The sequence below is a fragment of the Thermobia domestica genome, chromosome 12, assembly GCF_964235325.1.
Source record: "Thermobia domestica chromosome 12, izTheDome1.hap1.1, whole genome shotgun sequence".
In the NCBI taxonomy this organism is placed as follows: domain Eukaryota; kingdom Metazoa; phylum Arthropoda; class Insecta; order Zygentoma; family Lepismatidae; genus Thermobia; species Thermobia domestica.
In genome coordinates, this window is record NC_137465.1 from 202,541,559 (window position 1) to 202,569,163 (window position 27,605).

At 37.2% G+C, this 27,605-nt stretch overlaps 1 protein-coding gene across 1 annotated transcript in view; it reads left to right on the forward strand.

The window, feature by feature from the left end:
- The first annotated feature begins 244 nt into the window (after nt 1-244).
- LOC145665856 (retinol dehydrogenase 14-like) overlaps nt 245-27,605 on the forward strand; it is a 67,974-nt gene continuing 40,613 nt past the window's right edge. The window contains exons 1-4 of the mRNA XM_081732971.1: nt 245-387; nt 2,038-2,130; nt 15,419-15,655; nt 26,394-26,564. Coding sequence (XP_081589097.1) covers nt 315-387; nt 2,038-2,130; nt 15,419-15,655; nt 26,394-26,564 — 574 coding nt within the window. The 5' untranslated portion in view covers nt 245-314. The remainder of the gene's footprint in view (nt 388-2,037; nt 2,131-15,418; nt 15,656-26,393; nt 26,565-27,605) is intronic.

Consider the following 27,605-nt stretch of genomic DNA (forward strand, 5'->3'; position numbering starts at 1 on the left):
CCGTTCGTCCTGTACAAAAGTTGATAATTCTGAGCTTTATCTCAAACATTGTATTCAGTAAATCATTGTATACTACAGCTCATTAGGTTGTTTCCTCTACAATATTTGTTCTATGTCATTTTTCTTTTATCAGTTTGAGACTAGATGTTATTAAAAAGGACCATCTTAAACGCTTCTGCAATAGCTCTAATGGCAGTTTTTTTTCTTTCTTCAATAGATAATCTACAGCCATGGTTGGTGTAATATGTAATGTGTTATTCTACCTTTTAATTATCATCTTCCTATTACTTCTTGGAATAAAAGTTTACATAAAAATGAACTGTGGTGTTTGCAGGAGTAAGAGAAGAATGGATGGAAAAACTGTCATTATCACAGGTTCTAATACCGGTAAGAAATCTTACTATTTTAATCAAGGATCTTATAAAATAGAAGATCTGCCCTTACAACGAAATCTTGAAGCCATACGTCACATTTTCTCCACTCCTACTCTGCCTACTCCGCCCAATAAGATAGCAATGTTTTGAGCCAACAATCATGGCGAAGACGAAAATAGCCAATCAGAAGATGGCGAAAACGAGAGTAGCCAATCAGACTTGCCGAGGCTCGGTTGTTTTTTGGCTTCATTATTTTAATAGGATTAAGATACATATAGGCAGATCCTCTATTTTATAATATCCCTAGATTTTAATATTGATTTTATTAAATTCAGTAGAAATTCTTCAGGAAGTCAGTTTCATATACTTGATTAAAATATGTCATCATGTTGTTTTGTGTTACATAAATATATTCAAGTTCACATTAAAAAAAAAAAAAAAGAATTTGTTTGCTCTTAAGTCCATAAAATTTACGAATGATTTTTCGAAATTTCAAATACGTTTCTAAGAAAGTAAAGCAAATTTTTATTTGGAGTGTTCAGGCACACGAGAATCAGATCCACTTTTGGTCATATTTGATATATTTGTTCTTTAAGATCTCCATCTGAAAAGCTCCTTTCAGAGGTTAAAATACTCATTTTCAGTTCTTGTTAATAACTCTCATAATGTTAAAAAAAAGTGTTAATGATGACACCCTTCCATGCACCGAAATGTATCGTACGAACTTTATCAAATACATACCGTAACGGGTTGCATCAATACAACACAAGATTTGCAATAATCGTCATACCAATTACAACGTTTTTTCCCCCGTATTTATTGCATTGTGTTGATGTACGCAGAATTTATCGAAGAGTGGTTCGGAATGACCTCGAATGATTATTGTATGTTGTTTGTTTCCAGTCCCGTATCCAGGGGGGTCTAGGGGGCCGGATCCCCCTTAAATTTTTGCTGCCCCCCCTAAAAGTTTCACAGTAGGCTTCCAAATGAACTATAATATAGTGATGAACTATAATATGGTTGGGTCGGGCCCCCCCTAACTTCGGTCGGCCCCCCTACATTTTTGGGCTGGCTACCGGCCTGTTTGTTTCCACAGTGCGATGGATCTTGATTACACACGCAAATGACAGATTCGCAAATTAAAAGTAAAACACAGACTCTTTTAAACGGAACTTATGAAACCCCGATTTTGTTTAAACTTGAGCGTTTCTATCCACCTTTTAAGGCTGTTATGAGACATGGAGCACTGAGGACCATTTTACAGAATAACCACGACATCGAGATACACTCGCTAAACTTTATTGGCTCAACGCGTGGGTGTGAGCTATAGTTCGCATTTTTGCCACTGCTCAAGACATTTTGGCAGCACTATAACACTCAAAATTTTTAACTTCTAAAATTTCGCGACACATATTTGTGTAAACCACTAGTTTATCATGGAATTCTGTATACATGATTTCCTACCGGTGCTAACCTCTCGGGTTTTCAAAGTAATTCCTAAGATTTTGGTCATGGCAATTTGTAAACTTAGAAGATAAGCATTTCATTCGTATACACCTGTAGCTAGAGGCTCACCATAATAATAACTTAATAATTTCACTTAATAAAGTTTACTACATTGTCAATTCCATATTTTAAGGATCATTTTAACTTTGCTCTGCAGGAATAGGAAAAGCCACTGCATTGGATTTAGCTCGACGTGGAGCGAGAGTGATCTTGGCGTGTAGAAGCATAAAGAGAGCTGACGAGGCTCGACGTATGTATCTAAATCTCAATTATTTACTTAATTCCGTTGTTTCTTATTTCATAGTTTTAATAAGTTACAACTAACTCTGGCTCAACTAGGAAAGCATTATTTTAATCGAGCGATTTTAACTACCTGGCAACTGTACATGCAAATAATTTCTTATTGTAAGAACTTGACGTATTTTGTCGTTATTGTTCACGTTGTTTACCCAGTGCTAAATTGGTAGGATACTTCCAGTAGAGTAGGGGATCAAGAAAGTATTACCTAATACATCAGACCATCCGGAAGATAATTATTATGCATTAGTTTCCAGCTCTGCACACTACAACTGCTATGTATTTCTGAGTTTCGCAACTGACAGACATTTATTTCGATTAGCAGTAGTTGTTTATTTATTTCAGTGGTTCCCAAACTTTTTCAGCCGTAGAGCCCTTTCTGAAGAGCATTTCTTGTGGAGTCCCAAAAGTGTTTTGTTCTATTTGTCAGTTGGGAATAGACATTTTAAAAAAAGAAACTATTATGCGTGTTGCGAATAAAATATCTATGAGTAAAATACAAATGTATCTTTTATTTATTTATCTATTAGAAACAATAGTAAAAAGTATTGGGGACAATATTATTTATTACTGAAATCTGCATAGGTAAGGATTCAGTACTTAGTTGTCAATAATACAACATGCTTATTCCAAACATCACATATTCCAGATTTGATAAAATCAATGAGAAAAATATTGTAAAATGTGTTCTTAATTAAGCCGATAAGTTTTCCTCAAATTGTTTGGTACAATTTAGGATCAACATTTTAGACTTTATCTATTACTTCCAGAGGCAGAAAAGAAAGCAAACAATAAAACTTTTCTCTTCTTAGTGTCTATGTTTCACATCGTATAATCTTAAACTGAAATGCTAAGAAAGATGAAATTGGCCAATATGAAAGTATAATACAGCGTTTCCCAACCTTTTTCAACTTGCGGCACACTACGGGTGTTAGTTGGATTCTCGCGGCACACTTATAGATCTTATTATTTGTAAATATAAAACACAGTGGTATTTTTTCTGTGATTATTGATCTCCTTCTCACAGAGGAAAAAGCTCCATCACTGTTTTTTTCCCTGTGGTAAATCATTATGCTTTTTTTCATTCTAATTTTAAAATAGAAAACAATTGCAATGAAATATTGAGCTCAGGTTTTTAAAAATACGCTTTCTTTTTAAAAACTGTATCCAACCTTAGATCACTAAATATGAACGAACGAACAAACAAATCTCTTTCACTTTTAAAACACAAATGTAGGTAATTTGTCGAAAGGATTGAATGATATTTTAAATTTTCAAGTTACGAAATAGTCTGCAACAATAAGGAAGCACTAATGGTCATAACAATGATAACAAATACTTTTTTCAACATTAGAAATGTACAGAACAGTAACCCGGTATGAAACTTAAAATTGTAGATTCATAGTAGAGGTTCATAGTAATGTGAAATATAAATATAAATTTTTCCCTACGTTTTGCAATTTGATTGCTATAAAATTAATAATTTCGTTTTGATTCCTCGCAGCACACCAGCGGCCCATTCACGGCACACCGGTTGGGAAACGCTGGTATAATACTACACCTTACTTACTGAAAAGCTCTTATGAAGAATTAGGGCTAATTATAGCAAGAAAAACAGAGAACGGGGTAGAAAAATCTTAAAATATGACAAGATCTAATGTCTTTGTTGCAAGTATTGGCTGCACATCAAAGTAGGTAGGTGTAAGCAATAAACAAAGTTTCCTACTGCTTATAAGTTGGGCATGATTAATTTGACAAATGCAGTCATGATAGTGGTATATTTCTTAATAAAGTTGTGTTTCGTGTTTTATAACGACTCTTTTTTTATTATTATTATTATTTACAAAATTTAATAATTCTAGATTCACTCTCAGGAGATTATGCGAATAGGCTTTTGTTAGTTTGGATTTTTCGTGTATGTCTTGTATTCAAATTTATAGACTTTGAAAATGCTAAAACATTGAAAGGAAAATATCCTTCCTAACTAAATATAAAACTACACGAACTGACAAATCAAAGGGGTACTTCCGGTTGACGTCAAAAGTTAAAATTTAGCATGGTTGTAACTTTTGGGGACCAACTGACAGGAAATCTGCCAAAAGTAAATATTTTTAATTTTTAGGGGGGTCGAAAGGTGAGATGAAGAAATTTCCCTTGTTATTTAATTTTTTTTTTTTTTTTTTTTTGACCTATAATCTCACATTTTAGATACTTGGAATGGAAATAAAAACTTGGAATTCGATATGCTTGTACGTTTTCGTTAGCGTTACCTAAGTAAATCGGAACAAGTAAAAATTTCCAACTTTAGAGTGGTTTTATGGGAAACTGAAAAATCTTCCCCATGTTATTTATATGGGACGCCTTCTACAGCACAAAATGTTTAGGCACTTCCGGCAGGTTTACAATGATGAAATTTGACATGATTATAGCCTTCCGAGACTAACCGACAGGAAAATTGCCAAAAATTAATATTTTTAATTTTGAGGGGTCTAAAGGAGGATGAAGAAATTCCCATGTTATTTAAATGGGTGTTTACTTGAGATAAAAAAAAAAAATCTTATCTTTTTGTTAGTTGAAATAGGAAAATTAGCATGAAATTCGGTAGAATTGTGGGTTTAAAAGATGTGGGGCCGTAGGCCGAGCAAAGGCGGGGTTGTTTGGGCGAAGCTCCCAACTGGGCAAATTCAGGAAATATGAAGACCAAATGCACGAAATTCACTGTTGATGCAAAGGCTTGCGAGGACGTAGGCCGAGTCCAATCCTAGCCAAAAGCTATTCTGCTAGAGATATAAAATTTTACCTATTTCTCCAAAATAATTACAGGAGTTTATTTTTGCCAATTAGATGTAGTCATTATGAATAATCAGTAATACCTTCTACTTTCTACAAAATGTTAATGTTTCCAAAATTTATTGTCTGTCACAATAGAGGGGGAAAGTGGTACAATATAGGGAACGGTTTCTTAAATTGTACCAAATAACGCACTTCATTTCATTAAATTATTTGAATGCTATGCTCTTTCAACAATTTCGTACACTATCTAAACCAATAATTTTAATACTGACCATTCTTTTCAGATTTACTGAAATTCGCGACCTTAAATCACTCAGTATTTTCGTCAGATTTTGTATCTCCTAAAATTGAATATAAAACATGGCCTCTGCTTCAAACTTATTCCGTTTTGAGTCTCACCTTAACTGTTTTTCTTTCTATTGCCAAACAAAGAGTTCCGTCAGTGAGTAGTAGGGTGGCAACGAAAATTCACTTTTGCATTTTTGATGGTCTCAGGGTCAAATTTTATTCCTTTTTATCTCAGATGTTTACTACAAAAATTTTGAAACAATTACACAATATTTAGTGGTCGCTCAAGGCATCCATAAATTCACTTAAAACTACTAAAATGTGAAAATTCACATACAAATAGTATGAAATTCAAAAATATGTTTGGAAACATCCTTTAGTAATATTTATGTTTTACGAATGTATATTTTTTTTTCAATATTTGTTTGCGAAAGTATATTCAACACAAGAAACAAAATATGCTTTGATGAGAATGAATTTATTTGGGATGAGAAATTTCTTTCTGTGCTGCTCTACAACTTGGAGAAGAAACTGGCCCTGATTTTCCTAATTCTTCAGTTTTCCATTGAAGTTTTGAATGAATGCAATTCCTCGTTCTGTCAGATCATTTACAACATGCAGAGCTCTCACACGCTCTCGAGTCTGAAGGAAAAATATCGTTTCGTTTTCCACGTTTCAGGGTTTTCTAATAAGAAACAATCCGTGCAGATCTCCAATGCTTAAAACAGCTTTCTGCTGTTCTGGAAATCAAGTCACTAAGGTCTTTATCCTTCCTGGTCTCCTAATATCTTAAGGGCACGTGTTCTTCTCCTTCACTTCCATCCCTAAATAACGCTATAACCACGTCTTTCTTCACTGCTGCGTGGACTCCAGGATCAAAGAAACTGAGACCAATAAATGGTTCTTTCAAATACTACAGATATCGTGAAAAAATGTGCGCTGCTGCTTCTGCAATTTATGCATTAACATTCTTGTAGGAACGATTGTGCCTTAAGATATTTAGCTCATTCCTTGGAGCTGAAAGCGGAAGATGAGAAGAATATCATTCCTTAAAATACACTGCGACCCGACAATTTTGAAGTCGCGAAGCCCGTTCGGCTCACGAGATGTAAGTGAAACTGTGACCGGAAAAGATATATCTTCAGGCAATAAATCAATTTCGCCATCTATAGTGAGCGATGGTAGGTTCCAGGAACGTAGAATGTGATATCTCCTAGAATAATTTCGCCAGGAAGTATGAGAGCAACTTGTAGAAGTTCTTTGTAACCATCTCTGGGTTGATAGTGCGTCAGTTCGTGCTTGAAGAAAGATATCAGTTTATTCTTTACTGGGATCAAAACCCTTGCGACAACTTCGTCCTGGATTCCAATGTTGAACTTTAGCTTATCAATTGAGTTCCATGCCTCAGAGAAACAGTGAAAGAATTCTGTGTGTGGATCCGTTGAAGCACCGAAAACCATGCCGAACCCTGCCACAATTAGTTCCATTATGTAATGCCTGCACGGAACTCTGACCAGGTCCTTCTGCATTTACTGTTCCAGCAAGGTACAAGCTCCTTTTATGACCTTGTGTTAGATGTTGTTGTGTTAAAACACATGAAATGCACAAGTGTCCTTAAGTTCCAATCTTCCAGCAGTTTAAAAACAACTTCCGACTGGGAGGCACCACTTCCATTTGAAATAGCAGGCCGTCCTAGTAGTTTCGTGTCACCATTCCCAGAAACGAGAACTGCTATGCAATTAACTCAATCCTCAGAAGTAACAACTTCTCATCCCAATACACTTTAAGTGGACCAGAGATGGAAAAGACGAACAAATTCCACTGGAGATACCTTGCTGCTCGTTCTGCGTGCTCTTCTAATAGATCCCTATTAACACAGGTTTCTCATGAGCTGTGGCCCAAAGCTTCCGTTGCAGCAGCTAGAATATGACTGGCATTTCTGTCGCTGATTTTTGCGCGATCCAGTGCTGAAGACAGCATTGGTGTAATGACGTTGGCTGGTCGATACAACTTGGGCTTCTTTGTAACGGGCAGCCTTCGGGAAGTAGGACCTTCATAACCTGAGTCGTCGCAATTTTCGGAGCCTCGCATAAACTGTCACTATCATCATCATCATTGTTGTTGATTGAGGCATTTGCTGAAAGCCTTTCGCTTCCTGGTCTCTTCCTTATCTCTTCTTGCATTGTCAATTTAATATCCACTCCTGCCATCGTTCCTCGTCTGCCTTTATCCCTCTGCGCCAGCAAAAATTCGTGATCTTCTGGTATTTTAATAAGTTGAAGAACTTCGGCATGAGCCACATCGAAAAGATAATCAAGAGTGTCCACAAACACATTTTCCTTGCTTTCAGGATTTAAATAGCATATAGTCCAGAGTATATCCACGATTCCTAAAGTGTTTCACATGTATTTTGTTTTCAAATGCCAAATAATTGTAATAAATGCTAGGTTTGGGAAGAAAATCTCAAGTAATATGATAAGTCAAATGAGGTTTCAAGCGCCCAATGTAATATACTCGCACGCACACTATATATGAGATCTCTAAACATATCATCACCAAACTTTACAATACATCGTGAATACCTCCGGAGGTCATGTACTGTAAGTGTGAAAACTGTACCTCAAAGAGAAAAAGTTGGGCTGATCCACGTTAAGACACGCTGAGGTTCACATGAATGCTTAAGTAATGTAAACGTAGCTATAAGTTTGAGCGCGTTGAGCGACCTTTAAATATTAAAATACTTTCATGAAATTTTGCACGCATGCTTAAGTAATCAAAAGGAATAAATTTAGGGGGTGAGACCCTATTAACATAAATTTCGAAATGTCCCATATAACTGGTTGCCACCCCAGTGTGTAGTCTTAATAAGACAGAGCTCCTAAACATACTCAATATACAGACTATTATATTACTCGACGTATGGTGGCGGACTTGCTGTTTCTCCATAAAATTATCAAGGGGAAATTTAACTCCGAATTATTGGTCTCCGTTCTAAATTTTCGAGCACGTTCTTCCTTTACTCGTAGTCATACGCTACTTAGATACATATGTAATACCCAGATTATCAATTATACAACGTCCCTTATACCAGAGTTGGCGTGGGTCAATGAAAACTTGACCCACGACCCACTGATCCACCACCCACCATGACCCACTCTGACCCACGACCTACCATGACCCACCACCCACCATGACCCACCACCCACCGTGACCTACTCTGACTCACCAAAATCCATCGTCATCAACTCTGAACACGATCCACGGCCTATTCTGAACTGACTAAAGAGTTTATACTTGTAATAAAACAAGACTGTGAAATTGTCACTAATCGGAGTTTGAATTTCTAGTCAATCGCTCAAGCACCACTCTGTTACAATAACGGTGGATCTGACCTTTACGATATAAAATGGTAAAGTGTTTGTCAGTGACGAAATTGAAACAGTTCGAGGTGGGGGGAAATTAGTGTGTGCCTAAAATATACTTGTACTAAGAGAGTATTCTTGCAAGTGTTAATTTCTGAACGCATTCCATAAGAAACTTCTATTCGCAGGAAAATATCCCTGTACAATATGGAAAAGGTTATGGTTTCTCAGTTCACAGTATTTTTCTCACAAAAGACTTGAAAAATCAGTTGTTCATAGGGTATAAAGGTGCTCGGGTACCCTATGTGAGAGCATTTCCATAAAGCATGTTCATAATTGTAATTTGTGTAATCACTAAAACACCACGTTAAATTTAAGTTACAAATATGCATAATTGCAATTATTATGAATATTTATTCAAAGTAGTTTACATAAAGCAAAGAAGAGACTTACTAAAAATTAGGTACAAAGTTGAATAACACAAATAAGCCATTAGTAATACAAGTATACATTTTCCGTAACTCGTAATTTTCCACCTTAAAACAAATCTGAAATCGGATTTATTTCCTGTTGGTAACTCTTTCGTGGTAAATCGTCCGCAGCGGAATGATGTCCATCCTTCAGCCAAGAAATAACTAGCTCGTCTATTTCGAGCTTGTCTAGCGGTGGGCCATTAACATTGATGAGCAACAAGTTAGACAATGTTTGAGCACTTAGTCTATTTCTAATATCAGTCATCTGTAAATTCATAAAGGGAAATCCCTGTTCGCACTCTGTCGTGGAAATTGATAATACTTCTACCCGATTTCTGCAACTTCTCATCGACAATCTACTTGTTAGACTTAAGTCTGATAACGATTTTTCTTGGTCAGGTTTGAAATACTCAGCAAGAAGTATCATCTCTCTATCACCATACAACATCTTTTCGATATCGACCATGTCAGTTGGCAATGTCGACCCATGTAGAACAGAAACTTCATCTACCACGCCTTTGATAGGGAATCTTGTGAATAAATTATCAATTAAAGCCTGATAAACTGATGATTTCTTATTTGTTTATCAATTTAATTTTTGTAATTACACATGAAGGCTTGATACCATTACCAAGTTTCCTCCCCCGTCTAGAAAGCGAAAGGGAACAAGGTTCCTGGAAAGTGTTCAGAGGTGAATGGGAATTTCCCTCCTTCTTCAACTTCAATTACCACACTGCTGTTTGCCACGTGCCAAATTACGATGAATTTCAATTAAATTATCATAATATAATTATTTCCTTGTTGAATTATCAATACTTTTCAGTGGAAAAAAAGATGAAATTTGAAAGTTCAAAATCAAAGTAAGTAGACCAACGTAAAGGGAAAAAAGTGTAAAATTTTCCATGTAATTATGCGTACAATCCAAACTTCAAATTTCCTTGTAATTAAGCTTACAGTACAAATTTTATGCATATTTTTCTCACAACTTTATGGGTTGATTGCCTTGTGCTGTAAGCGCTCCATATAATAAACATAAGCTTCAGCAATTATTATAACAGAAAGTAATGGATATATGAAGCCAAGCACTGTATTTTTTGTTTCTGATTTTTTTTTCTTAAATAACATCGATCGTTTTCGATCATTTTTACTAGGGATGGGCACGAGTCGAGCTGAAACTCGACTCGAATTCGAGTCGAGTTTCGAGCCGTGTCAAAGGTAGTTTTCTCGAGTCGAGTTTCGAGCCGAGTTACTATTTTTGAGATCGAGTTTCGAGTCGAGTCGAGTTTGATACATGGCTCGCTCGTTTAGCTCGTTTTAGCTCGATTTGAAATCATGGCCTGATTAAACTGGAAAGCGAAAGCCATGAGAAATGTAAGCCATACTGTGGAATACGTTTAGTGTTGCTCACGAGAGGGGACACTACTTGCATCTCATCTCGTCTCGATAACAAGACCACAATAGATTTTTTTAAATAAAAGGACAGCCTCAAATGTCGTGAGCACCAATATATGTATATACTGTAGTTTTTACCATTAAGGATGAGACCTGCACGGTCGTATTTCTGAACCTAAGCAAAAGACCAACCCGGGTAGTGATGTCAACGGGCTCGGCTCGGTTCAACTAAGCAAACAGCTCGAGCCGGCTCGGTTGGGATGAGCCATCGGCTCGGCTCAATTGAGCCTATGGCCTGAGCCGACTCGTTCGGGATGAACCACCGAATCGGTTCGGTTCGGCTCAGGTGAGCCATCGGTCTTTGCCGTCTCGGTTAGGTGAGGTGTTGATTCGGCTCATATCTTGGTTCGGATCGATGAGCTGTGAGCCGAGCCACTCGATCCGTTGACAACCCTCGGCCCGGGCGGAGCACCGTGGTGATTCAGATAACTGCTAACTCCAGAACAGAAAAATAACAGGGTTGCCGGGGTATTGTAAGATGGATATAGGCCTATACATGATGTGTCCCCTCTTTAATCAAATTGAGGTGGGTATCAATTTATCTCCTGGTATACACCTTTATCTATAGCCGTGTTGAAGCAGCTCTCACGTTATGAATACTCGTAATTAATTAATTAATACATAAAATTTACCATATTTTCCAATATTTTATCATATATAGCCTATATATATCTCGAATAACCCCTCCAACCATAATTATCAACATTAAATCTCCTTGTCTTTATATATGTGACTCAGTATAGCTGTGTTGAAGTGGTTCCCATTATGAATGATTAATAAAAGGGATAATTTAAAATTGATCACTTTTCTGAATATCTTATCATAGGCTATATGGAGAAATTACTAATTTTTCAGTATTAACATATTGCTTTATTAGTCTGTTTTTCTGTTAGTATCAATCATTACAAAGAATTCTAGTGACAAAAGAAATCATGCTTAACTTTAAATTATCTTCATAATACTCTTTCGTAATATTCCTATATTGTCTTTAGCTGTATAATTTTCCTATGGTATTTTTAAATTCCTCATATTTAGAATTTATTGCGAGAAGAATAGTCGTCATCTAGTTTCTACATATTATTATTATTATTATTATTATTATTATTATTATTATTATTAGGCTATTATTACCAATATTATAAAAAGCCTATTCCGGATAACAATGTTGTTATTTGTATAATATGGACAGCTCGTGAAAACAAAATTGTATGCCATATTTTCTGACTTTCGAGTAAGTATGAAAAGAAAGTTCATCATTCCTATGCAGTTCGATACAATGACACATACCAAACAAGTTTCCTTTGTGGTTTAATACCAATCCAGTCCACCTAATAACTTAATTTTACCAGAAGTGACGCTAAATCCTGATGTTCGCTAAATCCTCTCATAAAAACGAAATGAAATCTTTAAGTTTTATGTCCCACGGTTTTGCCGGTTAGGCTAAAGGAGACGGTCATGATTAGAGATGAGTGAAATGGTGGAATGAAGAAAGTGGGAGGCACGGTTGTTGTCCACCACAAAGTCCACACGGCGCGAGCTGGGATCGAACCAGGGACCCCAAGCACCGGAGGTGAACGCTCTACTACTGAGCTACCGCGCCCCTCACATATCATGGTAAATAAAGTGCTGACTTCGCTTCTTCATATTTTGTATGGCCGGAAATTCTCTTTTATTTTATTCATTGGAGGCAAACATTCTTACAGATTTAGACTGGACTGCAACTGAACACGTGTGGTTGGTTAATTGTTCAACAGCCGTGCAACTCTGCAAGTAAACTAGTTACCACCAAACGGAATCTGTAATCAGAGGTCCCTCCTTACAGAGGTTCAGACTTTTCTTTACTGAATAGTTTAAAGCTCTTTCCTTTTTTATAGTAGGCAATAAAAATAGAAGAACAATATTAGCAGTGTGTCATTTGCAGACACTCCTCTAACAACAGGAAGAATCCCACAGCTATTTACAAAGGCAATCGGAAAAACAAGTTCATTTCTCTGCTTTCACGAAATATTTATATGTGTGACACTTTGCGTGCTGAAATTAATAATAATAATAATAATAATAATAATAATAATAATAATAATAATAATAATAATAATAATAATAATAATAATAATAATAATAATAATAGTGAATATCTACAATATATTATCATTATTCATATTTTATCTTATTTCTGACAGCAGTGTTACATACATAATTTTATCTTCTTCAATCACAAGCCACTGTTGTGCTTATCCGATTCAAATCTCTCCTCCATATCGTTCTGCTTATTTACTCAGTAAAGTACTACTAGACTAATATTCATTCAAAACAATTCTTTGATCCAATACTTGATCCAATTTTTTGTTGTATATACCCACATTCATGTCCAATTCCATCTAAAGAAACTAGTGTAAAAAATATTTGTTCCCGAGCGTTATAGTAGTGTATGATTGAATTCCGGATATATGAAGGCCCATAAATATGCAAATTACATATGGGCCGTTAAAATTAGTGCAATATGCATTGGGCCGCGGAGAACTTCGCATTTGAATCAATTTTAGACGAATACCGAGAGAACACTTCGCGAATGTAGCATAGATTGTGTCTTAAAGTTACTCATATACAGACCACGACAATAGTCTAGGAGACAAAGTTTGTGTCTGTCTCGTATCGAAAATGTATCGTAAAAGTGATGGTCTCTTAGAAACGGTATATGTACCTGGAAACGTATGACTTCATGCCCACCATCAGCCATCTTTTGCAGAATTAAGTGAACGAGAGATATATTTATTTATTTATTAGACCCTACTAAGCTACCAGATACAATCTCAGAGGCATTTTACACTGGAGCACTCAAATCAACAATAATAACAACATTGGAAAGGAAGTGGAAGGATGGCGGCCAGGGACTGTATTTTAAGATACCATATGAACATTGACCTGGTGTAACTGAGGAAAACCCTGGAAACCCTCAGTCAGGATACTGAACTCTGGATTCGAGCATGGGACCTTCCGATTGCGAAGCAAAACGCTGTAATAATAATAAATCTTTGAGTTTTACGTCCCACTCTTATGTCGGCTAGGCTAAAGGAGATGGGGATGATGAGAAATGAATGAAATGGTGGAATGAAGAAAGTGGGAGGAAATGGGCGGGCCCCGAGAAAACCCATGCACACTGTGTTCGTCCACCACAAGGTTCACTTGGCGGGATCAGAGATGGAACCCGGGACCCCATGCACCAGAGGTGAACGCTCTACCAATGAGCCACGGCGGTCCTTATAATAATAATAATAATAATAATAATAAGAAGAAGAAGAAGAAGAAGAAGAAGTAGTAGTAGTAGTAGTAGTAGTAGTAGTAGTGTCATTGATAATAATTGTATTGTGTATGTATGATACTTGAAGAGAGTACTTGAACTACACACACGATTAGGCTCGTTTTGGCTCGACTCGACTCGAAACTCGAACCAAATTCGAGTCGAGTTTCGAGTCGACTTGGAGGAAATGTTTCGAGCCGAGTTCTAGAGTCGAGTTCAAACATGTCTGTTTCGAGTCGAGTCTTAAAGAAAACTCGCTCGTGCCCATCCCTAATTTTTACAAACCAACTCACTACCAATTTTCCATATATAGAAAGTGCCCCTCCTCCACATAAAGGAGAAATTTAAAAAATGCTAGGACACATTCTGTTTAGTTTCAATAAAGAGTTAATACACTGAATTTCAGCTCCGTAAGTTTAACGGCAAGCCAGATACTCATTTTTTTCCGCAAAAATTTGGATCCTCACTATCTCCTTAAGATATTATGCATTATAATAAAAGCAATATAACATCCCTATTTGGATTAAGGCCGACCGAAAGTAATTTCATTTAACTTTGCAATTTGACCGTGATGATCAGGCACACATAGTTACATTCATTTTTTTATATATTACAGTGATTCAAAAATGTATTTTTTCCAGTAGTTAGCTCTAAAAACTCACAGGTCTCGAAAGCCAAGTAGTAATATAAGTCCTATTGCTATTATTACAATTAAAAATATCAATATCCAAAAGTGTCTGAAGTTCTTTTTTCACTTGGTTAGATATACTCACTTCAGGTAAGTAGACAGAAACAAGTGGAAAAGGAAGGGAAATTAAGGTCTTGAAAGTAAAACGGAGAGAAATTTACCAGTCTTCAGAAGATACTGTCTACATGGCAGTGAGCAGAGTGGATCGGTAGATCATACTGAGTCGGTGGGTCGCGGTGGGTCATTGTGGGTGGTGGGTCGCAGTTGGTCATGGTAGGTGGTGGGTCGCAGTGGGTCACGGTTGGTGGTGGGTCACAGTGGGTCATGGTGGGTGGTGGGTCGCAGTGGGTCACGGTGGGTGATGGGTCACAGTGGGTCACATGCTGTTGACCCACGACCCACTGACCCACTCAGAAAACTTGACCCACCGACCCACTCCATCTCTGCCTTATACTTCAGGCTGGCATCATTGTATAATAGTTTATCGTCAGATGTTGATATTTTTTACTCTGAAAATAGTTTTAAAAATAAATTAAAGTCTCTGTAAATATGGTACATATTGTATAAGTATAAATATGGTACATATTGTATATGTATAAATATATGTTTTGTTATTTTTATTTTTAAAATTTCTCTTCTTTCTTTTTTGTTATTTCCTTTATACGTTGTTACATTGTTCCAGTGTAAAATGGACATTGATTTGTATCTGAAACATTTACAAATAAATAAATAATGATGTAATTACTTAAGTTTTATTCTAATTTCTATTACACTTAGAAAATATAAGGCCTTTACTAAAAAATGGTACAACATAGAGGACTTTTCTCTACAGCACAAGTTTAACTCAAATATTTCGATTGTAATACTCTTATTATTTTGAAATGCAGGTGAGATAGTTAAGAAGACAGGCAATGAGGATGTTGTGGTGAAACTGTTGGATTTGAGTTCTCTACAGTCTGTCCGCCATTTTGCTGAAGACATTTTGAAGACAGAAAAGTCCTTAGACGTTTTAGTAAACAACGCTGGGATCGCTGAGAGGAAGCATAAGAAAACAGACGATGGCCTGGAATTAGAAATGCAAGTGAACCACTTTGGACATTTTCTTTTGACTAATCTACTTTTGGGTGAGTTTATTTTCTTCAAACGTTTTAATTTTTTACTCATTCTAGAAAGATCAAAGCCTCTCATACAGACTTTTCTTTAGATAGGTGACAGACACTCTTTTAATAGTTCGTATATAGACTCACTGAGGGTATATGTCCACTTTTTAAATTCGAGATAATAACTTCCCTAACTTCCCTAAAAAAGAAGTTTTACAAAGATTCAGGCCCGCAACCAGAGGGGAGCTAGGGGGACAGCCCCCCTAAACTTTTTGTGGCCCCTACAAACCTCAATACAAAATGCACAATTTAGATATTTGTAAGAGAATTTTTAATGACTTTGACCCCCCTAACATATTCATGGCCCCCCAAAACTTCTGTGGCTGGTTTCGGGCCTGCAAAGATTAATGCTGTAAATTAAAGCAACATGTTTTCTTATATGTATCTGTATGCAGGGGCGGATCTAGTCTTGGGCGAAGGAACTTAGATCCCCAGGTTTTTAGTGACAAAAATAATTTAAGCTATTAGAATATTTATATATTTTTGGAAGTTTATAGTAATTTCATGATATACCTACCATGATCTGGATCATGGTTGGCCCCCCAGTTTTAACCTCCTAGATCCGCCTCTGTCTGTATGTTACTTTTGTGTACCGTTGATAGTGACTGAACTGTCTATATTAAAACAGATGAAGATCAATGTGAGCAAATCACCCTATCTGCGGATGAGATGCCCATTCAAGCAGGAGTAAATTGCCAAATGCAAGGTTCGGTTAATATAATATTTGTATCGTGTCATGCGAAAACGAACTATGCGCCACTTTCATACTTTTAAGAAAATTACGTTTAAAGGTTGATGTCCAGCATTAAGGTAGCCGTAATCTAAAGTGAAATTATGTTTTTTTTTTTTTTTTTTTTTTTGAAAGATGTTGGTTTTCCTCTCTTTTCGATTGTGCAAAACGTTCTAATGCTTATCAGGAACCAATCGTTGCATTTACGTGGATTTTCAAAATTTCGCGCTTAGTTCACTTTTGCATAACACGGTACATTTGTAATAATGGGCTTGAAGGAAAATATCACATCGTGAAGTACTAACAAGTAACTTTCAAAGAGTGGCTAAGAATGTACCAGCGACCAAATTCAAAAAACGAAGGTTTCCCAAGTGGCTCAAGAAGAAACGGGGCAATACGACTAGATCGATTCGAAATCTTTAGAAGATGTGAAAACAGTTAGACATGCTATACACTATAATTCTTACGAAATATCTTACGGTTTATCTGAGGACATATGTTACGACTGAGCTCCTTCGTGGCTAAGCGGTTAGCGTACTCGCTTTTGGCATGGGAGACCCGAGTTCGATTCCCGGCGAAAGCTCACGTGGTTCGGATTCCACGTTAATCAGTAGGTCTCATCTCATATAGCATCGCTGCTAAAAAACAACGTTAAACTCAAAATCAATTCAACTCAAATATTACGACATATCTCGTAGGAAATCCTACCCTTTTGTGCCATAGACGTGAAAAGTGTTTCTGTTTCACATCCTCTTAAGTGGTTCCAGTTCTCACAACGCACACTCGGGCAGCAATGTTACCAGTGCCTTCTGTCTTGCATGTCTGCTGTGATACAGTGTTGACTTTGTATTATGCATTAATAAGTGCACAAATAGCACCTTTGATGGCGGGAAGAAAACAAATTTGTTTTCACTTTCTCTCACCTGATGTCGCTTAAATCGAAATCTTATGAATTTTCCTTCCGAAATAAAGGTGCTCTAAACAAGAAAAATCTCATAGGGTCGTTCAGAACATAGGAAATGACATGCGATCTGATGTCATACATGTTAAGATTTTCACTCTGGGACAAATCGTAAGAGACTTCCTAGGATTGATCTCATGGTGTATAGCAGGCCTTAGGAGTGAAAATAGTCACAATAAGGGGCTAAAAGTGAGGGGGAACGAGATGGGACGGCGTCCCCCACCTCGAAGAAATATGTACGGCGTCCCACAGTTTCTAAAAATTACAATGGGCAAAAATAGGCACGGGGGACGGCGTGACGTCATGCCGCTACCTACCATCCTCCTACCTTTTCAGATTCACTTTTATCCCTGGTCACAATAACCCAAAGGCAACCCTGAATCGTGACCAGACTCTAGCTGTGTTCATTTAGAAACAGTAAGAAATGGGAAACAAAATTAATTTCTAGTGTTCGTTTTTCGTAAGAAATAAAGTGGAACGGGTCGGGTTGTCGACAAGGTGCTCTCAAACGGGTCGGGTCAAGTCAACTCGGGTCGGGTTGTAGGGTCGGATCAATCGAGTCAGCTCGGGTCGGGTTGTCGAGTCGGGTTATCGGGTCGGGTCACTCGGGTCAGTTCACTTTGGTGAACTGAGTTTAGGTTGAGCTTAAACTCGGCTGGGGTCGAAAGGTGCTGTTTTTCACTAGCTGCCTAATTAAAAATAGCAATTTTCAATTGATTTCATAGAAGCCATAAATCTATTTTGAACACTTGCAGCTTGTGTTTTTATGGTAAATGCTTATTTTTGTACTTGTGTGTACTTTAATTTGTAAATGTGGAAGATTGATTTTACCAATCGACTGTAATATTAATATCTACGCCAATATGGAGTCTGGATTTAGAACAAAACTAGAAGTTGTTTAAGCAAGGCCAAAAGAAATATTGGATATGGACGACCAAGTCCAAGCAGGGCTGCGGTGGCTCAGTGGTAGAGAAGTCATCTCTGGTTCATGGTGTCCATGGTTCGATCCCAGCTTGTGCTAAGTAGGCTTTGTGGTGGAGAAACGCCGTGTAGTGGGTTTTCTCGGGGTTCTCCTGTCTCCTCCCACTTTCTTCATTCCACCATTTCATTCATTTCTCTGCACCCTTAGCCTCAGTGCAGAATTGAGGGACCTTAAACTGAATATTTCATTTTATTTCACCAAGCCCAAGGACATCGATACAAGAACAAGATAAAGATTGGATATGCAAGACGAATTGCATAATAATCTTGCTCTTGGCCTTGTTTAGGTGATCACCAAGTAGCGATGAGCATATTTTCTTGCTTTCCGTATATTATGAAAGACCATAATCAAAATTACACTTGGTCTTCATTTGTACCGATGCACAGTGGTCCAGAAACCCTCAAAACCTGGCCAAAATTACTTTTTTGTGTTGAAAGTTGAAATCTTGTGTTTTTCGTTGCAGAAATGTTATGTTATGCTAAAAATAAGACAAAATTATGGAAGAACATGTATAATAATGTATTTGCACATATTTGTATAACGAGAATAATATTTTTCACTTGAAATAAAGCATAACAACAGCTTAAGACTTTTACACATTAACCCTATTTTGATACATCTTCAGATGACAGCTGCTCTGGATCCTCCATCTCTTTCAAAAGGTTCAGTACGGCTGAAGATAAGTTTCTTTTCTTGTGCTTCTGTGCCATGGGATTTCGAAGCGTGGATATCTGTGGGTTGCTTGTTATGAGGAACCGCAACAACACATCCTTCATTGTTTCTTTGCGTGAGCACTTTCGGGAATGATGCTCCAGATAATGTTAATTATGCTTATGACGGCCTTCTTGGGCCTCCTCCGACATCTACCCAACGGGCAATAGACCGTGCGAGATTATTGAGGACCCATGAGCGAGAATTTTGTAAATGGAGGCGGGCATGTAGAACCACGAATAATGTTTCATGTAGAGATCCCTGATATCGTTTGCCCAAGCTTAAAATTTATTTGGATCGATAACCAGTTCACAAGACAAGGTCTGCAACAAGACGCCACACTGCTCAACAAGCTTTCCATTCAGACATGGTATTGCTGCAACTTATTGATAGTTTCCAAAAAATCGTCTGGCTGTATTGCCATCGTTGGAACTACCAGTGCCGCCTTGCCTCGGTTCGTCAATATTGAGGCCTAACTCAGCTTGTATGGCCTCTTGGATCTCTTTTTTTCTTCTTCATCATGGTCGGCTGGTCGCCTTTCCGCACCTGCTATTTCTTAATATCTAAACGGTATGCCACATGCAGCAACCACTCCATAAATCTAATCTAGGCATGTAGCGTGAACAATCCGAATCGGAAAGTTTCCGATTTTTCAGCTCTGGATCCCTTCTGGAAGGAATTCATTTCTTTTGGATTACCACCGCATACGTAGCAAGATTGTGCCGATCTTGTTTGTGTCAAGACGTTACATATTTTGCCATTCACCATTGCGAACTGCAGATTGTGTGTAACCTCGAATTCTGTTGTTTCTATACTGCCATCTAGTAACAGCGGAATACTGATGCAGTTTGGAGCCAGGCACCTAATTTGCTCTTCCATTAGGCTAGCTTCTTGCCTTGCAAGTTCTTAAGTTTCTTTCCTAAATTGTAACTTTATCGGCCGAACATATCTTGTGGGTGAGAGACGTTGATTTTGCCACACTACAACACTAACACCTTTTTTCTCATAGTAAAGTTGCAAAGGCACAACTGACTTGGGAAAATGTCGGCTGTCTTGAAAACCCTCTTCCCGAGCTGTCTGTTTGTATTGGGCTTGCCTGTAGGTTCCGTCGCATTCCCATTTGGTAATCAGCTGCAGAGATTTCTGATACTCTTCTGGGATGGTTTCGAGCACAGGTTCCTGTACTTGCAGAATTCTTGAAGCTGTGTGGTCAAGAAGAGTTTGTAGAGCTACTTTAGCTACAGATTCTGTGACGTTAATGACTTCAGGTAGCAGTCTTTCTTTGCGTCCAGAACATGGTTGTAAGCAGGATATATATTGTGATCCAAGTCCTTCGCCCCGTTTCTTAGCAGATGGTACTGGTGACGTGTCAGATTCCCCTCGAGTATCAGTGCTAAAGCCTCCTCTGGGTTGTAGCATTTGGGATTCTGTTTTTGGGTATGTTTCCATGACTTTCGAATCTTGCCAGCCCTGGTAGGCGCACCCTGGTCTGCAGTTCGCGATTCTTCCATTTCCTGAAGAAGTTTTGTTTATTCCAATTCTCTCTCCTCTCTATATTTCAATTGAGTAGCATAAGCAAGAGTAGTACCGCTGAATGAGGAGCGCAATGTTTCTGTTTTTCTCCTCTTTGAGCGCTCGCTGCTCACAGAGAAAGCCACCTCTGGTCGTCCAGGTCCAGCTACACCTGCTGAAGTCGATGGCCCCCAGTCGTCTTCACTGACAGGTTCAGTCATCATTAATAAACTCACCGTCCAGCCAATCCGCATTCTCCTCCTCCAATTTTTGGTAATTTCTATTGCACTTGTCAAGCATGTGAAACAATTTCGAGCAAAACACGTGCACACTCTGCTTGGCTTCCTTTGACAATTCAGCAGATGCTTTATCTTTGAGGTACGTGAACAGGTGCTTCTTTTTCACAGCTGTCTCCTTTTGCCCTCCGAAGCACCTCCAATAGCGGTCTTCTTGATGTTTGATAGGATATTGATGAAAAATAGAAGAAAAAATACAGTACAAAATAATTTTGCACTTTGTACAATGAGTCTTATCTACAACAAAACTATTTTACAGACGAGCAAAAATGAGCAAGTTTGGTTTCCGGTTTCTGAAAGAGGAAGAGTTGAACTACTTCCAGAGTGCGATACCAAAGTGGAAGTATGTGGAAGTCAAAAGATAACTCTACGAAAACAAAAAATATACATCACATTTCTTGCTCCAACTTACTTGCATTTCATCCCCTGTAAATCGATAAATTTAATAGCTACACACTAATTTAAACTCATCATCATAAATAATCATCTTTATAGATGTGACAAAAGTACTTCATTCCACCTGGCTACAGAAAAGTTAGGTAGAAAACATTCTCATACTTTGTTGGCGCTAACCTAGAAATATTCAGTAATTAACGCACAAAGTCAACCTCTCACTTCGGAAGTCAATTTCTGACTAAGGGGTGACAATTCCTTTAAGAACCAGGTAGATTTGAATACCCCAGGTCATTAACTTTCAAACATATTTGGTTGTTTGCTATTTCTAAAGAGTTGGTTTTTGGCCAGGATTTGGGGGTTTCTGGACCACTGTGCGATGAGGCGAGCATTCTTGGCTCTTGTATAGCATGAAAGACAACCACGACTACGAAATGCAGGACCAAGACTTGACTGCAAGACAAAGAATAAGACGCAGTATTGATGACCAAGACCCAGGGAGCGAATTGTTTGAATTTCATTTGTTGGGCTGAAAGTGATGAAATAAAATTAGTACTTTGTAATTAAATATCATACTGTATTTTAAAATTTTAAATTACAAAATTCATATTATGTATCTTCCTACGTGCAACTATATATACTGTAAAATACGTTTTAATTACCGAGAAAGAAAAATCAAAATGGCACGGGTCTCAGAATCATAAGAACCTATTTTGGAATGAAAGTTGAAGGGTTGGAAAAAATCACAGGTGTTCTCCTGTTTCCTCAACCGTTATAATTGTAGTTAAACGATTTCCATTTGTCTCCGCCAAGAGACTCTTGCTACTGCCTTCCGAGAAGACCCCTGCCGTCCAAGCAGGTGAGAACACTGACCTTGAATAAAAATTTCGTCACATAGAACTAAAGCAAAAATAATAATAATAATAATAATAATAATAATAATAATAATAATAATAATAATAATAAATTTCTCCCACGTCGGACATTGGTATCAGTTATAAAAAGAAATAACCAAACCTCAAAAGTGCCAAATATTCATTAAGATGCATATACAAATCCCCCGCTTGATCTAGCTAGTAGTTAACGTTTAAGACTTCGGTACACGTGGTCCGGGTTTAATTCCCAATGGGAGTGCATTTTGGCGTTCACCTAGTGTCGTGCCTATAGTGCTCTCAAACGGATCGGGTTGACCCGACCAGACCCGACTCGGATCGGGTCAGCTCGGGTCGGGTTACGGGTCGGGTCGGGTCAACTCTGGTCGGGTTGTCGGGTCGGGTCAATCGGGTCAGCTCGGGTCGGGTTGTCGGGTCGGGTCAATCAGGTCAGATCACGGTTCGGGTCAGTCGGATCGGGTCGGGTCAGTCAATTCGGGTCACGGGTCGGGTCGGGTCGGTCTTCAACCCGACCCGACCCGTTGAGAGAACTAGTGGAGACACATGTGCGTGTCAAAGTCGAATGGATGAAAAGGTTTACACGCATTGAGTTGCATCAAAAGGAGGGAGAATTTCAGGTCACAGTGAATTAAATCAAATAATAAAACAAACCCTCACCATTATAGACTGTCCTAACATTTTAGAGCCACCAGGAATGTATCGGAATGATAATAAGCGGCTAGATGGAATTACTTTGACAACCTTGGAAAAGGGGCTAGTGTCTAGTATGGGATGTAACATGTGTAGATACTTTTGCCCCATCTTACTTAACGTCAACTAGTGAAGAAGCGGGAAGTGCAGCAGAGAAGTGCAGCGGGAAGTGCAGCGTGCGGAAACATTCTAAATATTCAAAACTTAAAGAAGATCACATTTTTATTGCGTTTGCCACGGAAAGAATGGATGTTTTTATCAAAGAAGCCAGAATTTTTTTTTTTTTTTAAGGAATTAGGATCAAATTTAATTAACAAATCAGGAGATCCTAGAAGTGGTTACTTTTTGACACAAAGGATAAGCCTAGCCATACAAAGAGGCAATGCCATTAGCATATTAAACTCCTTCCCATCTTCACCCAAGCTGGATGATTTTTTTTTATCTAAAATAAATATAAACATTTTTTGAATGTTAACAATTACTACTTGAAAGACGGATACAGCATAAAATAATATTTTTGTTCACTAGTGTGTGATTGGGATTATGGCAAAATCTAAGTATAGAGGAGTGAAACACTTATTAATCATTATGTGTTACCCTTCGTTTTTACAATTGTCGGTGTATATAGTAGCACAATTATGTTTAATTTTTACTGTTTGCTGTTTTAAAGATATTAATTTTGACGTCAGAGCAAGTTGTACAGCATTTTGTAACATTTGTAATGATGTTAATGTGCTACTTTATTCTACTTATGACATTTCTTATCTACTAATTTATGTACAGCTTAAAGAAGTTTTATTTGTTTTTATTAAAGATAATACGGTATGTGGAATTAAGAAAAAAACACCATAAAAAGTGGAGACTAATATTTAAAGAGGAAATTACGGAAATAATTCGATTTTTGAGTAACTTCTTTTCATTGTCGTAAAGAAGGAAAGGGAAGGATTATAAGGATAGAAGTTTGTTTGATATATTATACATTTAAGTACGTGGCGGTAAAATGAAAGTTAGTAGGCAAGAGTCTGTGCAAATGGAATAAGAGAGTTTGATTAAAGATTCAAGTTAAGACAAGAAAGAATAAATAAGATTAAATATTATTGACGACATAACTCTTCAAGATCAAGTAGGCAATGTGAGTAAGAAAAAAGTTAAGTAAAGAGAAGCCTACATTAGAGTATCTTTTGATAAGTGATATATTATACAGTAGAGCGTCGATTATCCGAACGTCGGTCAACCGAACGACCGCTTAACCGAACTGTGTACTCGCTCGCACCTGTTACTCTCCCACCCTACCGTCCATCATCCCCCTCACTCCCAAACCAAGTTTCCCACAGTAGTCGCCTCACTGAGCCATCGCTGGCGGAACGGCATAAGGCGCTGCTGACCGGCCAAGCCGCCAGTCGCTGTGTTTCAACAATCAGCACACTTCTGTCGGTTTGGCACTGGCTGTAGAAGTAGCGGCAGTATCAAAGCTGTTCACAGCAACAGTTGCGCCAGCTTAGAGTTGAGGCGTGCCGCTCCGCGCATGGGAAATAAACATGTACAGTTCGATTATCCGAACAAACCAGTTTTCCGAACACGCATGTCCCCCAATTACTTCGGATAATCGACACTCTACTGTAATTAGAACTCTTTACAGTAACGAAATCTCTTCCTGCATTCACGCGGTGTAAGATACATATTGAAAGTGTGTATAACGGAAACCAAGAATACATTTTGTAACATTCTCAAGAAAAAGAACAATGAAAATATTTTTTTTTAAATATTAAATTGGACTATATACAATTGTATAGAAATCAACTGGAAGAAAATTATGTATTCGGTATTCACGACAAAATTAAATAATGCAATACCAATTATAAGAACAAACAAACATACATTACTTAGCTAATACATGTAACTACAAATATTGTATCTAGGACATTATTTAGACGCAAAGAATAAACTGGACACAACAGTTATCGGATTTAATATCAACCTTGAAGAACCCAAGATGTTTAAATAAAATTGTTGCCCAATATACTATTTAGGCCAAAAGTATATGTGCTAACATAATTTATGCGGCGAAGCTTATTTTTACCAAAAAATAACAAAACTTTTTAAAGATACAATCAAAATAATGTTACCTCAACCAGATTGTTGTCGAAATATGCTGTATTAAGGTCGTATGGCTGCTTCGCAATAGTTTAAGACCCGGAAAAATAGTTGAATATAAAGATGAAGGCGATGGAATTATAGATATAGGAATCATTCATGATGACATTTGAAAATGAAGAGTACTGAATGCAAATTAATATATGGAAAGTTTAATGGTGGAATACTTTAATTTAATAGCAAACAATACTATTTAAGGTAATTATTTATATAGATGCCAAGCGTGTATGTATAGTGTGGAGACTGTTAATAGCACTCGCTTCTACGACTTCGGCAAAATAACCCTCAGCGCGACTTGTCTTTCTCTGCTAATTACTACTTTCTGTGCCCCTTCGTCCAAGCAGAGTGCCGTGTCGTGGAAAATTAGCGTCCGGGACGAGAGTATACGACGGCGCCCTCGTATATATGAGGTTGACAGACCAGCCGCGAAAGCACCACTATAGTTGGCGCGAAGCTAAACATTGCTTTTCCTGGATTTTGAGCGCATTTTATTACTTTTTCCTTCCATTTTATTTACAGGTGGGGCGCTTTTAGCAAGTGTCTAGGAACGCAAAAAGTATAAATCTAACCCTGGTCAAGTTAAATATTAAATTGAAAAATTCTACTGTTGATCTGAAATATTCCAAGTAATTTTTCCTTTCCTTTTTTTCTTTCCTTCTTTTTTCTTTCCGAATTTTGCGCTCCCTTACTTTTTCGGCGCCAGGGGCCTTCGTCCTGTTCCCCCCACGACACGGTATTGTGCAAGCATACCTAGTAAAAACAAACAGTAGACATTACTATAATCGTTTTTACAGTAATTAGTGTGCATCTATATTATATGTAAATCTGAACTTAATTTGAATCGTATTTTCTAAAACAACACAAGTTAGAAAAACCAAGTTTTGAAAAAATTGTGAAAAACTATACTACACACTATAGTTTCTCCAAAAACGTCTATTTATTTATAATATACCAAGCGTAGCTAACAGCTTGACAGGTGTAGATATCTCACAAAATGTGTATCTACGCGTAGCAAATACATGTAGAATAGTGTTGTTAACTTCATGTTTGGCATAACTTGACATGTGTCGTTTTAGAAAGAATAATTCAACTGTGGGCAGGAGAAAAAAAAAACTAAGAATGTCTATTAGGATACTACTTCCGCCAGGAAATGCGTTGTTAAAGTATTCTATAGTGACTCCCACACACTAAAAATCTGCATGGAGTTCCATAAGAAAGCATAACTGGCTATTTATTTTCACAATGAATACAATCAATTAATACAAACCAACCAATTTTATTAGTGACGTATTTTCATTGATTACGATTCTTATCAAATGTTTATCTTTATAGGCGCTTAGAAAATTAAAGTTGAAATTTATTAATTGTTTTTCTTTCCAGACCTACTGAAGAAAAGCGCTCCCAGTCGAATCGTAGTAGTGTCCTCTGGCGCGCACAAGTACGGACACATCGAATTAGATAACTTAAACACAGAGTATTGGAATTATCACCACAGTAAATTAGCTAACATACTCTTCGCAAACGAATTATCAAGGAGGTTGACTGGGACAGGTGAGTATACTGTGAAAAATAATTTCTTAAATTTGGGAAACCGATTCTTATCTGTGAACCGAGACAATATTTTCTTAGAAATGAGATTTGGCCATTCTTATTCATAAGGAAAGTAACAGTAAATTTTCTCGTTTCGCTTTATAGAACCTCATCTACCTTTCTTCATTTCTCATTAATGTGAGTTTCGAACTCTTATTTCTAAGAAAAGATATTCTCGGTGCACAGATAAGAAATGGTTTCTCAGATTGAAAAAAGTATTTTTAACAGTGTAAATTTTCAATTCAATTTAAACTATGTACCTATCTAAATTGGTAGTGCATTCCGTGTTTTCCGCGAAATATAGTGTTTCTTAAAAATCTTATAGGATTTCACTACGAATAGTTTTGGCTTAATGCCATTGCAATAAAATGAATGAACGTATGTACATTTTCACTTCAGGTACAAAACGAATAGATTGTTTCGAATTGACTAAACAATACTCTTGCCGGTAAGAAATTACTATAAGACAATCAGGTTTATTCTGCACAGGAAAGTGTCATTTACAACCCAATCCTTTCGGATTTGTTTTTGTCAAAAATTTCAAACTTCGTGCAATGTTGAAAGATGAAAGAAAAAAGCAATTTGAAGAGATATACATCAATTGTAGGGAAAGCTACAGGTCCTCAAAGTGTAGAAATTTCATGAAATTTCAACATCTCTAACAAGATAAATGACTATAATTCTGGTTTTAATATAAATACAATCATGAAAGTAATATTATTAGAAAGCTAATGAATATATATTTCAATTAATATGAAACATCACTAGTTTCTAATGAACTTTATGTTTAAAAAATCGTTCCCCTTGACCTCTGAGCTTCAATTTCTCAAAGCACTCCCGTTTCAATATACAGTATTAGCAAAAATATATTTCATTGCTTCAATATAGTGGTACGAACATGACATAGCACGATTGCACACCACAGGTATCATGACGAAAAAGATTATTTGTTAACCTAACTGAGGTCTGTGAAGTTGGCCTACCCAAAATTAGCTTACCTAC